Below are 12,719 nucleotides of genomic sequence, written 5' to 3'. Positions count from 1 at the left end.
AGGGCATTGTGGTCAGGAGGCGGCCTCCAACTGCCAGACCTTTGGAGCCAATGGAGCTTCTGGGGCTGGGGCCATCATAGGGCCCCAAGCTGGGCTCCCTCTGTCCTGACTGCCCCTTCCTTCCTGAAGTGTGTGTCCCAGGGGCACCAGACACCTGCCCAGGTTTGGGCTGACCGGCCAGCTTGTGAGAGCCTGAGTGAACCTGGAGTCGGGAAGCTGCTGGGCCTGAGGCTTAGCGTGAGGGGTGGTTGTGAGGTTGTCTGCACCAGTCACTCAGAGTGAAGGCATCCCCCACTGGACCTGCGGACTCCCAGGTGTGAATGGCCCAACATCCCCTTAGCCTAATATTCTGGCTGTTCCTAGAAGGTACCAGAACCACCCTGTCTCGGGCCTGGTCCTGTGTATTCCCTTGGCGGGGCTGGCCTCCCCATGAGCATCTCAGGCATTCCATCTAGACTTGGCCTGGCCCCACCTCCCTCATCCCTCCCTGGCATGAGGTATCTGCCTTGCACCTGGTCTGGGTACCACCCGGAAGTCTGTGGGTGGGGATGGGCAGGGCGCTGCCTCTTTAAGGTGACATCACAAGGCTGTGGAAGGTGGGGCAGTCGTGGAACTCCAGTCTGGGCTGTTTCTGGGGTGTCGTGGCTCTGGATTTCCATCTCCATGGGGCCACAGGCCCACACGTGAGCAAGAAGTCATGGCCATGGCTGAGGGGAACGAGCTGATGAACAGGCTCATGAGCGAGAACGCTGACCTGAAGAAGCAGGTGCGGCTCCTCAAGGAGAACCAGATGCTGAAGCGCCTGCTCAGTGAGAGCTGCCCTGAGAGCTGTGGCCGTGGCAGCCGGGACCTCCTCTTCCCCAAGGCACCCGCCTACCCCGAGGACTGCTCCCCTGGGACTGCAGGTGAGGCCCCAGGCTGACCTGGGAGTGGGGGGCTGCTCCTGCAGGTGGTCCCGGCCACCCTTCCTTCCCTCAGGTCCCACCCAGATGCTCATTCTGCTGTGTGTCCTCAGGTGAGGCCCTTCTCTCTGAGCCTGTAAGTCCACACCTGAAAAACGAGGTGTGGTGGCTTAGCCACTTGAGCTGGTAAGTGTGTCAGTCAGTGACAAGCACACAAGTGCTGCCACGGTGGCTTAAAACAGGATGCGTGTGATCTCAGGACCTCCCGGCTGCTGGGTCAGGCGGCCCAGGCCGGGCACTTCACTCTGCTGCCTGCATCCCCTCTCCTGAGGCTGCGGACTCGCCTGGGTTTGGGCTTCACAGCAAGGGCAGGTGTGCCAACCACACCAGCTTGGAGCCTTTGCTCTATCTCCTCTCCTTGCACCCCATTAACCAAAGGAGTCCCTGGTGGAGCCCAGCACCCAGGGCGGGAAGCGACCCCCCAGAGGGAAGACCTAGCGGGGTAGTGCAAGTCCCTGGGAGGAAATGAGTTGGGTGCTGTAATCCGCTTAGCACATAGCATCCCCTCCAACATTCTATTACTTTTTACAGAAAAAATAGGCTTTGATCATTTGCTGCAAAAGTAGTTGGTTCTGATTTAAACATTTTTGTGAAAAATTACCTCTCATACATGGAAAGTATGATTTAGGGAGTGGTTGATGGACATGAGTGGCTTGGATGTGGCTCATGGACAGAGTCCTGTGACCAAGCGAGCTCTTTTAGAAATGGGCCCACTCAACCGCCAGGCAGGGACTGGAGGACACACCCAGCCTGCTTGATTGCCAAGCTGGATGGAACAGCCTCGCCCCTGCCCTGTGGACCTGCTGTCACAGGATGAGCCCTTCCACTGGCTATTTCCAAAGCTGCCACCAATCCCCCAGCGGGATGCTCCAGGGTCTGACTGCTGGGCCCTGCATCAAGTGTGGTCACTTCCTGGAGTCCATCTGACTCCTGCAACCTCCCCTGAGCAAGCTCAGCATGTATGAAAGGCTGTGGTGGCTGCATGGAGCTTGTGGACCCAAAGCCCTTGGGTGCAAGGGTCTTTCCTGGCATCTGGACCCCTTGGAGCCTCAAGGGGAACCTTAAAGAGGGAGCTTGGACAAGCATGGGGTCCTTGAGGAGGGGGAAGAGAGTGATGCACCAGAAGGGGCCGCTGGAGAAACCCTGAGACCCCAGGACCGAGCCAGCTACAGCCCCATGTTCTGAGCTCCTACCAGTGGCCAAGGTGCATGCTTGTCACCAGCACTTGCTGAGGAGGGACTGGCCTCACAGTGCCATGCCCTGGGTGTGACAACCTGCTAAGGGTCAATGCTGCCGTAGGCCACTAGGGATACCTAGTGTGCGGTGGCTACGAAAAGGACTTGTCCTCAAGGCTCGCCTGCCTGTGACAGTTGCTGTCATGTGCCTTCTGCTGCTTCTTTGTTCTTCATCCTGAGAATTGAGTCAGGCCGGGCCAACCCTCGGGGCTCAGGCCAGCAGTGTTGTCAGCAGAGGGCAGGCACTCTGGGGCCCTCCCTCACTCCCTGCCCTGCCTGGTCGGAAGGTGGGCTTTGGGAGAGCGTACCTTCACTCAGGCCAGCCTGTTCCTAGTGTCTAAGAGCTGAGTTTCCTGGATTGCAGCCAGCACCCTTCCCCCTGGGCAAGTCCAGATCTTGCTGGACATCAACCTTAGGAGGAGCCCTAGTCCTTGGTCAGCTGAGGCCACCAAGGTTCCACAGAGGCCTTGGAGCCCAGCACAGGACATTGGCCTAGTCATCGTGGGCCCCACCATCCTCAGGGAGAGGCTTCACCTCTGGTTGGGCCATCCCCACGGCTGGGACTCTGGCAGCTGAGTCCAGGCCTGGCCCGACCCTCAGCTTCTGCAGGAGGAGCCTGGGCCCTGGGGACTGAAGAACCAGAAGGAGTTTCTGCACAAGCAGCAGCATTTGTCACAGAGGGAAACTCATAGCAGGGGCTCACATGCCCCACAGTCCCTCAGCCTCTGCCTTCAAAACGGGATGTGCTTTAAATTTATCAACAAGATAAATACTGAGAGGACATAACATTTACGGCTGTACCCGTGCTCCTTGCCCTGCTCGCAAAGGCAGCCTGTCGGCGTTTGCCTGGCCTTCTCCCTGAAGTTTTTGATGTGTATATCTAGAAGTCTTTTTGCTTTCACTTTGATTTTCCCGCAACCATCCATCTCACTACCATAACCCACAGATCTCTTCTGTAGATCTAAATGCACCTAGCACTGGAGAGCAGGCTGTTCTGTGTGGGGTTCACATTGCTTCTCAGCCTGATGCCACTACAGGCAGCGTCCCTCTAGAGCTCTGTGACCGCTGACAGCCTGACATGCGCCTCTATGACCTACTGAAGGGGTGACTGCCCTGGAAATCCTTGGGTCAAAGGCTGTGAGCGGTTGACATGTTGACATAAACACTGACGAATGCGCTCCAGAATGCTGCGGCCTGTGGACTCTGCGACGGAGGAGCAGGTGCCTGCCTTCCAGCACCTTCCCAGCACCCATGTGAAGCAGGCATGCTTGCTTTTGGGGAAGGGTGTGCACAGCTCCCTGCCTGGCCCTTTCCCTGGGGTTTAAAGGGGACCAGAGGGGGTGGCAGGTCCTCTCAACCCCCCCCAATACCCCCACCCCAGTTCTCAGGGGTCCTTCTGATGTTCACTCAATTTCTCATTGTTCAGGGTGAAGATGATTTTTAGTAGTTTCTAAATATTCTGTACGATCCTCTGCCTCCTTTCCCTTTAACATCGTGACACGGTCATTTCTGTGTTGCTATCAGAATATTTTTAAATGACTGTGTGATATTAAAAAATCAGATGAACTACAATTTAATGAACTCTTCATGTCTGAAATTACACTTCTTTCGTATCCTGAGAGAAACAACACAGCAAAAAAGACTTTTATATTTAGGGTTATTTCCTTAGGGTATGCTTTCCTAAAGTAGTCACTGGCTCAGAAGGCAGGGGTAATTTCCCCCCCATTATTTCTTTTTCTCACATTTTAATCTATTTATTCTTCCGTGCACCCAAAGGATGACTTCCCTGATTGCAGCGCACTAAACTATGCCAGCTCGCGGGTCCTCCCAAGACTCATCTTTTTCTCACATGTAAATCTTCCACACCTATCACTAACTTTATTCCTGGAGCACGTCATGCTCTTTCTTACAGTTATGGATTTCTTCTTCCATTGCATTTTTGGAGTCATGGGAGTTGATGTATTTGGAAAGCTGTTGACTGGAAAATATACCCATCCTACGTCCAGCCACTTCATAAGCTGTTTTACTTAATGAATTGGATGTTTTTCAATTCATTCCCGTTTTCTACATCTACAACTGCAGTACTTACAAATGACCATTTTAAATGAGATTGACAGCATGTACACTTGTTATTTTTGTTCTTGTCTTATTTCTCAAACTCTAAGAACCCTAGCTCCGGCAGCCTGTCCCCTGTCCTTTTGGTAGGCAGTAGGCAGTGACGGCCCTGTCTGCCCAGGGGCGGGGGACATGCAGGTTGGGTGGTGGGGAGGAGTCTTTCTTTCCAGTCCTTATTTTCAAAAAACAAAAACTTGAGAAATGGCTCGTTGTGCTCAATTTTGATGACCTTGTTTTGGCATAGGTGGAGGTGCCCTCACTGGCTTCTCTTGGCCTGTCCTTGGGGGTCTCATTGTTTAGACCCCTTGGGCGACCCAGGGTCCTGGTGGCTGCTGTGTCTGGGGTGGAGCTTAGCTCAGGACCTTGGGCTCTGTTTCTGTGAGACTCTAGGCTGTGTTTTCTTTCTGTGGGTTCTTTGCAGGGATTTGATAGCAAAGTTATGACAAATTATAACTTCAATCAAGCGTCTTCTAATTTTTCAGTGTTCTGACCCCACTTATATGACGTAGGGATTATGCATTGTTTGGGAACTTGCAAGAACGCACCTGCCAACCACCCAGCTCTGCAGCCCTTTAGAGTGTAATTATTCTAGATTTTTCTTCTTTCCTTATTGGTCCCTTTAGGTTTTCTACTTCTTATTGAGTCACTTAAAAATAATTTCCCAGAAGATCGCTTATCAAAGTTTTTAGTTAATATACAATTGTATATAATCATCTATAATTTAAACATTTCCTTCCTAGTCGTTCTTATATCGCTTTTCTCATTTCCAGCTTTATTCCTATATGTTTTCTGTTTCTCTAAAGTAGCTTTCCACAGTTTTGCTATCTTATCAGGCTTTCCATAGAGCTGTTTCCAGCTTATTTCTGCTATCATTTTTATATTTTTAAACTTTTGGAGCTCCTCCCATATTTTTATTTGAATGTTTAATTTCTTTTGGTGATTTTTAAGAAGTAATTAAAGCACCTACATTACTAATTTCATGATAAATACAGTTTTAAATGTACTGATGTTTTACTATAATGTTCTGATTTTCATTCTTTCTCAATGGTTGTGTTTTTCTATTTTTATTTTATTTTTGACGTGATCATTACTCAGGAGAATCCTTTTAATTCTGAGGAGACAGTTTTCTGTTGACTCTTACTATTCCTGTAATAGTTTTATTATAATGTGGCTTAAAATTATACTTACATTTAGTACTTGACTGACGATTAAATTTTTTAAAATGTTTAACACGACTTTATTGAGGTCTTGGGAATAATAGGAGGGAATTACTATTTACTAAATATAAGTGAAAAGCAAAGCCCAAACCCACCTGACCACAACAAAAATCTCTTTAAAGCTGGCAATAGAAGGCACTCTTCTGCAGGTTTCTGAGGTGAGGTGGTCCTGCCCCTGCCCCACTACTGGGACAGAACCCCCTTTCTGAGCACAGGGCTCTACTCTCCTCTGGGGAAGGACCCAGGACTGAAGGGTTTTGCTGTCTCATGCTGGGTGAATTCTTGGAAGATGTTCGTCGACAGTTTCTGGGCCATGCAGTTGGCTGGGGCAGGGGCTGGGAGGCCCTCAGCTGGCTGCCAGGACTCGCTGTGCTGGCTGTGTGGGCAGGCAGGAGGCAGGACTCATACTGATTATTTTCTTTCTGTAGAACAGTTTTTGGAGGTAAGCATTGCTGGGGATAGATTAGTTGGTTTCTGAGTAGGCACATTTTAGCGTTTAATTTTGTAATATAGCTCAAACTGTTTTTTCAAATATATATACTCACTTTATTACTAGGAGAAAAGTCATGATACAGGGGTAGAAAAAGATTTCATAAATCAAAGAAGAATTGATAGGTTAAATTTGACAGGTTAAAATTTTAAAAATTGTGTATGATAAGAATCACTATAAAAGGGTTAAGATATCAGCAAGGCAGCCTCTGGGAGAAGATATTTTCTCCACAAGGAATTAGGATGCAGAGTACAAAAGGAACTGCTACAAATAATTTAAAACAACTGCCTGACCAAAAAATAAAAAATAAATAAAAAAATGAGCAAAGAAGAGGCATAGATAATTCACAGAATGGAAACCTGAGAGGCCCATGGACTCACGAGATGTTCAGCATCACCACGGCTTAGGGAAGAGCTAAGTGTCATCATCAGCTTGGTCTTCCTGTACCAAGGAGTGATGAGGGGGTGGGATCAGAAGCTGTTGGTGTGCACGGAACCTCCACTGCTGTTGTAGAAAACAAAGCTAAACATGCACACACCTGAGCCCAGGTGTAGACAGCAGAAGGTGCTCCCTTTGAGCAAGGAGGTGTGTCAAGGGATACTGATCACAGCTTTACTTTTACAAGAAAACCTGGAAATAGCCCCTCATGCATCAATAAGACAATGGATAAAAATATCACTGTGCCTGTGTGTGTGCATTTGCACGTGTGCCAGGAAATGGTTAGATGAACCAGGTAGCTTCCAAGTGACTCGACATGGATACATCTCAAAAATGATAATGCTGCAGCAAAAAGGTATTTTGTAAAATAAAAGGGGCGTAGGTTAATACCATTTACATAAAATTAGAAAAGCATGTCAAGGTCACTCTGCCTTAGGTGTGGATGCACAGGTGGGTAGAAGCTACGGAGGAGGCACGAATGCTTGCTGGGCCCAGAAATTCCAGGCTGGTGGCTTCCTCAGGCAGGGGCGCGGCCCACAGTCGCTGCACTCACCTCCTTCACCTCCTCCAGAGGGAAATGGAAAGGGCTCTGAAGATGGGGGATGTGAGCACGTGTCAGAGCTTGGGGTGGGGTGTAGGAGTGTTCTTAAAGTGTCCTCTACACTTCTGGGGATGTTTTAGGAACATCAGCTTGACCTCTCCTCTCTTTCCTCCCTGTCCCAGTTCCAGATATTGGAAGGTTCACCAGCATCCCTGAGGCGCCCTCCCAGCTGCAGACATCCTCCCTGGACGACCTGCTGTGCTCACACGCCCCCCTCTCCAATGAGGATAATGCTTCTCCAGGCTGTGCAGCCTCGTCCCAGGGGCCCTTCAAGGCTTTCCTCAGCCCCCAGGAACTGCACCCCCCCCGTAGTGCTGACAGGAAGCTGTACCCACTCCTGAACTCCTTGCAGGATCCACTGGTAGACAAGACACTGCTGGAGCCCAGGGAGATGGTCCGGCCCAAGAAGGTGTGCTTCTCTGAGAGCAGCCTGCCCTCGGGGGACAGGACCAGGAGGAGCTACTACCTTAATGGTACAGTGAGGGGGGAGCACTAGGTGGGCACATGGTGCAGTGGTCGGCAGTTGGGTAGGGTGGGTCTGGGACGCTAGCTGGGCACAACTTCTCCATCCATCTAGCACAGGGAGAAGAGTGTAGCTGGGAGGCCAGGATCTAGGGCATCTGTCCAAATCTTTTGCCCATTTAAAGAAAATTGAGTTGCTTGTCACTGTGCTGTAAGAGTTCTTCATATACTCTGGATACAAGTTCTTTTGGGGTGTATGTTTTGCAAATATGGTCTCCCAGTCTGTGGCTTTTCCATCTTCATAACTGTTTTTTAAAGAGCAAAATAATTTAATTTCATGAAGTCTGGTTTATTGAATTTTTTTCTTTTATATACTTCATGCTTTTTCTGTCCTATTTAAGAAATCTTTGCCAAACTCAAGATCACAAATATTCTTCCAGAAGTTGTATAGTTTTATGTTTTACATTTAGGTTCCTAGTCAATTACAAGCTAATTGTTGTATATAGTATGAGGCTTGCATTAGATGTCCACTTCTTCCTGCACCAATATTTAAAAAGATTATCTTGACCTGGCCAGTGTGGTTCAGTTGGTTGGAGTGTCATCCAGTATATTGAAAGGTCATGGGCTTGAATCACAATCAGGGCACATACCCAGATTGGGTTTGGGGTGCATACAGAAGGCAACTGATTGATGTTTTTATCTCACATAAATCTTTCTTTCTCTCTTCCCCTCTCTCTAAAATCAATAGAAACATATCTTTGGGTGAGAATTAAAAAAAAAAGCTTTTCCTCATTGAATTTATTTGACACTTTTTTCAAAAATCAATTGTATATATGTATGAGTCTATTTCTTGATTCTCCAGGCTATTCTATTTGTCAGTGTTTATATTGATTCCAATATATACTGTGTCAGTTACTGTAGCTTTATAATAAGACCGTAAACCAGACTGTATACGTTCTTCCACTTTGCTCTCTTTTTGGAAAGGTGTCCTGGCTATTCTAGGTCCTTTGCATTTCCATATGAACTTTAGAACCAACTTGTTCATTTCTGCAAGAAAGCTTGCTGGGATTTTGATTGGGATTGTCCTGGATCTACAGATCAATTAGATCAGTTTCCAGTGAAATGATACCTTAACAATGTTGAGTTTTCAGATCCATGAACAGTTTATATCTTTCCAGTTATTTAGGTGTCCAGATATTTGGTCAAGCATTATCCTGGGTATTCTGAGTGTTTCTGTGAAGGTGTTTTTGGATGAGTTCAATATTTAAATCAATAGCCTAAATAAAGCAGATAGCTCTTCTTAATGTAGGTGGGCCTTATCCAATCAGTTGAAGGCCTGAATAGGACAAAAAGGCTGACCCCTTCCAATGAAGAGAGAATTATTCCTGCCTGACTGCCTTTGGACTCCAACGGAAACATCTTGGGTCTCATGCTTGCTGCCTCTCAACTGGTTCTATTGATTCTCAGACCTTTGAGCTCAGACTGGAGCTATATTATCAGCCTTCTTGGGCTCCAGCTTGCTGACTCACCCTGCAGAGCTTGGGACTCATCAGTCTTCATAATCATGTGAGCCAATTCCTCATAACAAACACATACATACACCCCCAAAACCCCAATGGTTCTGTTTCTGTTTCTCTGGAGAATCCTGGAAAATGCAACTTTGTGTCCTGCAACCTTACTGAACTCAATTATTTGTTCTGGCAGCTTTTAAAAAAAGATTCCTTAAGATAGATGATCATGTCAATTGCAAATAAAGACGAGGTTATTTTTTTCATTTCTAATCTGTATGGCTTTTTTTCTTGTCTTATTGCATTGGCTAGAACCCCTAGAATAATGTCAAATAGAAATGGTGACAGTGAACAGTTATTTCTTTTCTTGATTTAGGGGAAAGCATTCATTCTGTCACCATTAAGTATGATGTTAGCTAAGGTTTTTGTATATGCCTTCATCTGGTTGAAGAACTGCCCTTTAATTTTTAGTTTGCTTAGTTATCATGAATGGTTATTGGACTTTGTTGAACACCTTTTCTGCATTTATTGAGATGATCCTTAAGATGATCATTTGTTTTTCATTTGTAGTCTGTTGATATAGTAAATTACATTAATTTTTGAATTTGAAAACCACCCCTGCATTGCCGAGATAAATCCTACTTAGTCATGATATATTATACTTTCCTGTATCATTGAATTCAATTTGCTAAATTTTTGTTAAGAATTTTTGCTGTCTGTGAAGGATATAAGAGGGGAGACTTGGAGAGGAAGGGTGGTCCATGTGCCCAGTAACATCCAGGAAATTACTAAAAATAGAATCTTTTGCCAACCCAGAAATCCTCTGCACAAATGTACAAAAGGAGTCTTCTTATCGAATAAACATTAAGCCACTGGCGAGGCACAGAGGTTGCCAGGACTGACAGAATCTCTCCTTTCACCAGCCAGGCAGACTGGACCCATTACATGCTTTACATATGTTTCTCATGTTACTCAGCACCCTGCGCTCAGGTGATCAGACAGGCCTGGGCATCCCATATTCACCTGGTCATAGGGCTGGGGTCTCTGTGACAAACTGGTCACGCTTGACCCAGGTGGCTGGGCAGACTCCCTAGTAATAGGAGGACAAGAAAAACAATTCTGGGTTGTAAAACATCCCAAAGGGATGGAGCAAGGACAGTCTCCCAAGTCTCCCAGGGAACATGTTAAGAAAAGGGAAGAGAGAAAGGGTCCTTTCCCTTTTTGGCAACAGGAAATTCAGTTTTCTTTTACCCTCACGGTAGGGGCTGGAGGAAGGTGCCCTTACATCCTTGATAGGGCCGTACCAGGGCCCTTGGGGAGCTCCTGCTGGTGGCCCCACAGTCTTCACCCAGAACCTGCAGCAGCCACATTCAAAGAGATCTTTTCCCTAAAATGGATACTGGAGCACAGGCAGGAGGAAGGTGGGTGGCTTTTGACCCTGTGCTCCCCATCCTCCCCACCCCCGCCCTGCAGAGATCCACAGCTTCACCAATGCAGAGAAGGACGGGCGCATTGTTGGGGAGATCGCCTTCCAGCTGGACCGGCGCATCCTGGCCTATGTCTTCCCTGGGGTAACCCGGCTGTATGGCTTTACTGTGTCCAACATCCCTGAGAAGATCAAGCAGGTATGCCTCCTTGCCCCATGGGAGTCACCTTCCTGCCCTGGGATCCCCTCCCTGCCCCAGTACCCTCCCTGCCCTCTCACCCGTGGTACACACACCGTGGGGTATGCTAAGTCTCTGCCATGAACATCTCTGCTTTGTGGCCTGGGACAGTCTCAGGAGTGGCTCCCAGGGTCACAGAGAACGTCCGCTTCCTCCTCACCCAGGATGGGGCCCTGCTTTTGTCCCTGATACTGTCTGCTGGAGTGGAGAGTGGGAGACCTGGCTTGCCGTGGTGAGGGGCTTGGCTCGGCCTTTTCCCTCATCCATGAAGCTTCCTTAATGGAAATCTGGTCACTGTGCCCACCAGGGCCTCACGTGGCCGGTTCTTGGCCCAGCCTCACCTTCCCCATGCACTGTGTCCCCAGACATCCACCAAGTCCCTGGATGGAGCCGTGGACGAGAAGAAGCTTCGGGAGCTGACACACCGCTATCTGGTGCTGATGGCGCGCCTGGAGAAGCTGGGTTACAACCGCGATGTGCACCCCGTGTTCAGTGAGTTCCTCATCAACACCTATGGCATCCTGAAGCAGCGGCCTGACCTGCGTGCTAACCCACTGCACAGCAGCCCGGCCGCCCTGCGCAAGCTGGTCATCGACATCGTGCCCCCCAAGTTCCTGGGCGACTCGCTCCTGCTGCTCAACTGCCTGTGCGAGCTCTCCAAGGAGGACAGCAAGCCACTCTTCGCCTGGTGAACCCGCGCCCCAGCACCTGCCACGCCTTTACTGCAATAAATGTGTTTGTTCCAAACCCAGGGGCCGACGTGCCTCCTGTGGGTCCCCTCCAGCCAGGGGAAGGTCCATGTTCGCCGAGGGAGAGCCCAGGGCCACAGGTAGGCACGCTGCACCAGAGCAGGCGCCTTCATGGACCGGCAGGGAGAACCCAATGCCCACAGCCCCGCCAGCCGCCCACATCTGCGTGGCACTTGTCTCACTTTATTAAAATCATCTGTTTACTTGTTTATCTTTACCTTTGGCTCTTTGAGGGCTTGGAGAGCGCCTTGGTCACCACTGGGGCCACAGGAGGTGCCCCTGGTATTTGAGGAATGAGGCCCAGACAGAGCCCTGAGGAAAAAGGCCTAAGGCTCAGGCAGGGACCCCAGCCTCCGACCTCAAGGACCTTCCCCTTGAAAGGGGCAGAGGGTTGTGTCACAGTTTGGGTTTTCCAAAAGGAGAGTCTGAGGCAAGGATTCAGAGGCAGGCAGGATGGCTGCAGAATCTGTGGGGCCTCGTGCAAAATGAAAACATAGGCTCCTGCCCAGCCGGCATGGCTCAGCGGTTGAGCATTGACCTAGGATCCAGGAGACCGTGGTTCTACTCCCGATCAGAGAACATGCCTGGGTTTCGGGCACGATCCCCATTCGGGGGCATGCAGGAGGCAGCCGATCAATGATGACTCTCTCATCATTAATGTTTCTATCTCTCTCTCTCCCCCTCTCCCTTCCTTTCTCTGAAATCAATAAAGATATATTTATTTATTTTAATTTTTAATTTTTTTTATTTTTAAATTTTATTTTTGTTTAAAATATTACAGATGTTCCTTTTTCTCCCCAATGATCCTTTCCACCCCATCCCATCCCCCTCCCCAGTCACTCTCCCCACCATTGTCAGTGTCCTTGGCTTGTGCATATATGCATATAAATTCTTTGGTTAATCTCTCCCCCTCCACCCACCCGCCCTATTCCATCCCTCTGACATTCGTCAGTCTCATCCATGTTTTCATGTCATTGAATCTATTCTGTTCATCAGTTTATTAAGTTCTTTAGATTCCACATTTAAGCGAGATCATGTGATGTTTGTCTTTCTCTGCCTGGCTTATTTCACTTAGCATAATTTTCTCCAGGTCCATCCATACTGTCCCAAAGGGTACGAGATCCTTCTTTACAGCTGCGTAGTATTCCATGGTGTGAATGTCCCACAGCTTTTTAATCCACTCATCTACTGATGGGCACTTGGGCTGTTTCCAGATCTTAGCTATTGTAAACTGTGCTGCTATGAACATCGGGGTGCATATATTCTTTCTGATTAGTG

General features: G+C 48.5%; 1 protein-coding gene across 1 annotated transcript; it reads left to right on the top strand.

The window, feature by feature from the left end:
- Positions 1-637: 637 nt before the first annotated feature.
- Positions 638-12,170, top strand: SPATC1L (spermatogenesis and centriole associated 1 like). Its single transcript, XM_081138379.1, has 4 exons — positions 638-905; positions 7,181-7,531; positions 10,502-10,653; positions 11,058-12,170. Exons 1-4 carry the CDS (start codon positions 698-700, stop codon positions 11,382-11,384), a joined length of 1,038 nt encoding a protein of 345 aa, XP_080994505.1. The 5' UTR covers positions 638-697; the 3' UTR covers positions 11,385-12,170.
- Positions 12,171-12,719: the final 549 nt, after the last annotated feature.

Source organism: Miniopterus schreibersii (genome assembly GCF_964146895.1).
Source record: "Miniopterus schreibersii genome assembly, chromosome: 5".
NCBI classification, from domain to species: domain Eukaryota; kingdom Metazoa; phylum Chordata; class Mammalia; order Chiroptera; family Miniopteridae; genus Miniopterus; species Miniopterus schreibersii.
The sequence above is the reverse complement of the archived record's forward strand: the minus strand, read 5'-3'. Positions and strand labels throughout refer to the sequence as shown.

Bases quoted from the DNA above. Each gene is read 5' to 3' on its own strand.
- SPATC1L (XM_081138379.1), top strand. From the start codon at position 698: ATGGCCATGGCTGAGGGGAACGAGCTGATGAACAGGCTCATGAGCGAG. The intron at 906-7,180 runs GTGAGGCCCCAG...TCCCTGTCCCAG, and splicing joins CTGCTCCCCTGGGACTGCAG to TTCCAGATATTGGAAGGTTC. The intron at 7,532-10,501 runs GTACAGTGAGGG...CCCGCCCTGCAG, and splicing joins GAGGAGCTACTACCTTAATG to AGATCCACAGCTTCACCAAT.